The 2,339-nt window shown below is 53.1% G+C and overlaps 1 protein-coding gene across 1 annotated transcript in view; it reads right to left on the bottom strand.

Moving 5' to 3' along the window:
• Nucleotides 1-843: 843 nt before the first annotated feature.
• The window catches only part of LOC104164146 (gonadotropin-releasing hormone II receptor-like), a gene marked incomplete at its 5' end in the record, with an annotated part of 1,951 nt that continues 455 nt past the window's right edge, over nucleotides 844-2,339 (bottom strand). The window contains 2 exons of the mRNA XM_009703384.1: nucleotides 844-1,253; nucleotides 1,526-1,799. Of these exons, the coding sequence (XP_009701686.1) occupies nucleotides 844-1,253; nucleotides 1,526-1,799 (684 nt within the window). The remainder of the gene's footprint in view (nucleotides 1,254-1,525; nucleotides 1,800-2,339) is intronic.

Raw genomic sequence — 2,339 nt, forward strand, 5'->3', positions numbered from 1 at the left:
CATACCACCCCCTGCATCCCAGAACAAGGCAGCAGGGACTGTTTTCCCTCTGGCTGTCTCCAAAAGGGAGAAGAAACCCCATCCCATGCCGTGCCGTGTCGTGCCGTGCCAACACATCCCATCCCATCCCATCCTGTCCCATCCTATCCCATCCTATCCCATCCTACTATCCAATTTCGTACCCCTCTTGCCCAAGCCTCCATCCCCACAGCAACTCCTCCCTCCCCACCATGCCCAGAGGGACTAATGCCCCTTCCATTAGTCACTCCCCAAAGATTTAGATCCTTTCTAGGTCTTGACACACAGCCATGGGATAAACAGGCAGGCTCTGATCCAGGAGATCCAGAGAGCTTTTCCTACAACGGGTGGAGAAAATGGAGTAAAAGCCTGTGATCGCACCTTTGCAGCGTTTCAGGGTGACACCACTTAGTGCATCCATGCAGTTCCACACCCGGGTGTAGGTGCAAAGGGCACTTGAAATACGGCCACCCCAGCAGACACGGCCCTGGACCATGGAGGAGATGGCGTGTCTCCTCACAGGGGTTGATGCTGCAAGTGTGGCAGATGCTTGATCCCAGAATCAGGGCTAGAGCATGCACAGGGTACCAAAAGGATGGTTTTCTAGTTGTCACGGGGCTGCCAGAATACGAAAACATGACCATAAACACCCCTGAATGTTTTTCACCCTGAGTACAGGCAGGAGACACATTCCCAGTTTCTGGCTGGAGACCCTCACCCACCAAAGCTGGGTGTCAAACCTCCTTACCACAGTCTCCAGGATGATCCTATGGGACAAAGCAGCCCCCAAAGCTCTGCCTCCCACCTCCTTGTGGGTACATCTCTTCAGCAGACCGTGTTGACAGTTGTCCCATTGGAGCCCCCTGATGCCACCCCACCATTTACAGCACCATCCTTGATGTTCTTCTCCGAGACCAAGATGGGTTTGTGTCTCTCGTGCCTGGTAATGACTGTTTCGATGCCCCTGAGACACAACTGCACGTCCTCCCGAAAAGAGGGGGTATACAGTCCATAAATGACAGGGTCGGTGCAGGTGTGCAGCAAGCCAAAGAGAAAGAAGCTGTGGTTGACATACTCTGGCATCTTCTGGATCATGGCTGGCTGGAACCAGTACCACAAGCCCAGGAGGTAGTATGGGGTCCAGCAGATGATGAAGGTGGCAACAATCACTATGGTCATCTTGAGAGTCTTCATCCGTGCCTTGGAGATGTGGTCGTTTTGATTTCTTATCAAACCTGCCAGGGAGAGTCAAAAGAATAGCTGGAGATGGGAAAACACCAGAAGAACGTAACCTTCCATGACTGTGCTTCTGCCAGAGAGGGGAGAGCATCTCATGAGACCATGGCCCACAGGAAGCAGAAGACAGCAAGGATGGAGGTCAAGAAATATGTGTAAAACCCCTTAGTTGGGTTACCCTTCAAAGGGTGTTGGGACAGACCCAACAATTCTCCAGTCTGGAGCAGGTTTGGTCATCATGGTGGACACTAAAGGGCTGGGGCCTGCTTACCTTTGTTGATCTTTAGCTGCTTACTGATCTCCCAAATGATCCGGATGTAGCAAACGATCATGACGCTCAGCGGGGTGATGTAGAGGGTGGTGAAGGTGAACATGTTGTAGACGGTTTCCTCCCAATGCGCTTGGAAGCTTCCGTGTGTAACGCACTGGGTGAAGTTCCCTCCCGGGACCGTGTGCAGGTGGAAGAGAAAAAGCTGAAATGGAGAACGAAATAATAACTCAGAGAGGCTTCGGAACAGGGCACCGCGTCCTGCAGATGCTGCTGGCTGTGATGGAGAGCACCTCCCTGCTGCTGTCGGACAGGCAGAGGTGCTCTGGGCACCTAACTCACAGCTATGGCTAGGGCGGGTGGGATCTGGCAGCTGTGAAATCCAATTTTCTGGCCATACCAAATGTTATTTTGGTCAGGAACTGCTCAGGTTTGTCTTGGTCTGCTCCAACGTGTCTTGCAGTGGTGCAGTGATGTGTTTTTAGGAGAAGATAACCACGTGCATGAGGAATAAAAAACAGTGGACATAATTTTTTCCCAGCCCTTAGTATAAGACCCTGACGGTGTTGCAATGAACAGGTGCTATAAGGAAGGTGCAAAGCAGCGCTGAGCACCCAACGCAGCAACCACACCGCTTTGCTCAGCAAAGCAAATTTGGTGGTGGTGGAGCCCGTGGATTGGGACGGACTTGTCAGGGCTGCCAGGATGGGGAAGCCCTTCTCCAAAACCACCCCAGCCCGGGCAAACCACCCGGGGAGGGCACCGAGCCCTACCTGGGGTGAAGCCAGGAGCACGCTACCCGTCCAGGCGGCAAGGA

Source organism: Cariama cristata, unplaced genomic scaffold (genome assembly GCF_000690535.1).
Source record: "Cariama cristata isolate BGI_N322 unplaced genomic scaffold, ASM69053v1 scaffold9667, whole genome shotgun sequence".
In the NCBI taxonomy this organism is placed as follows: Eukaryota; Metazoa; Chordata; class Aves; order Cariamiformes; family Cariamidae; genus Cariama; species Cariama cristata.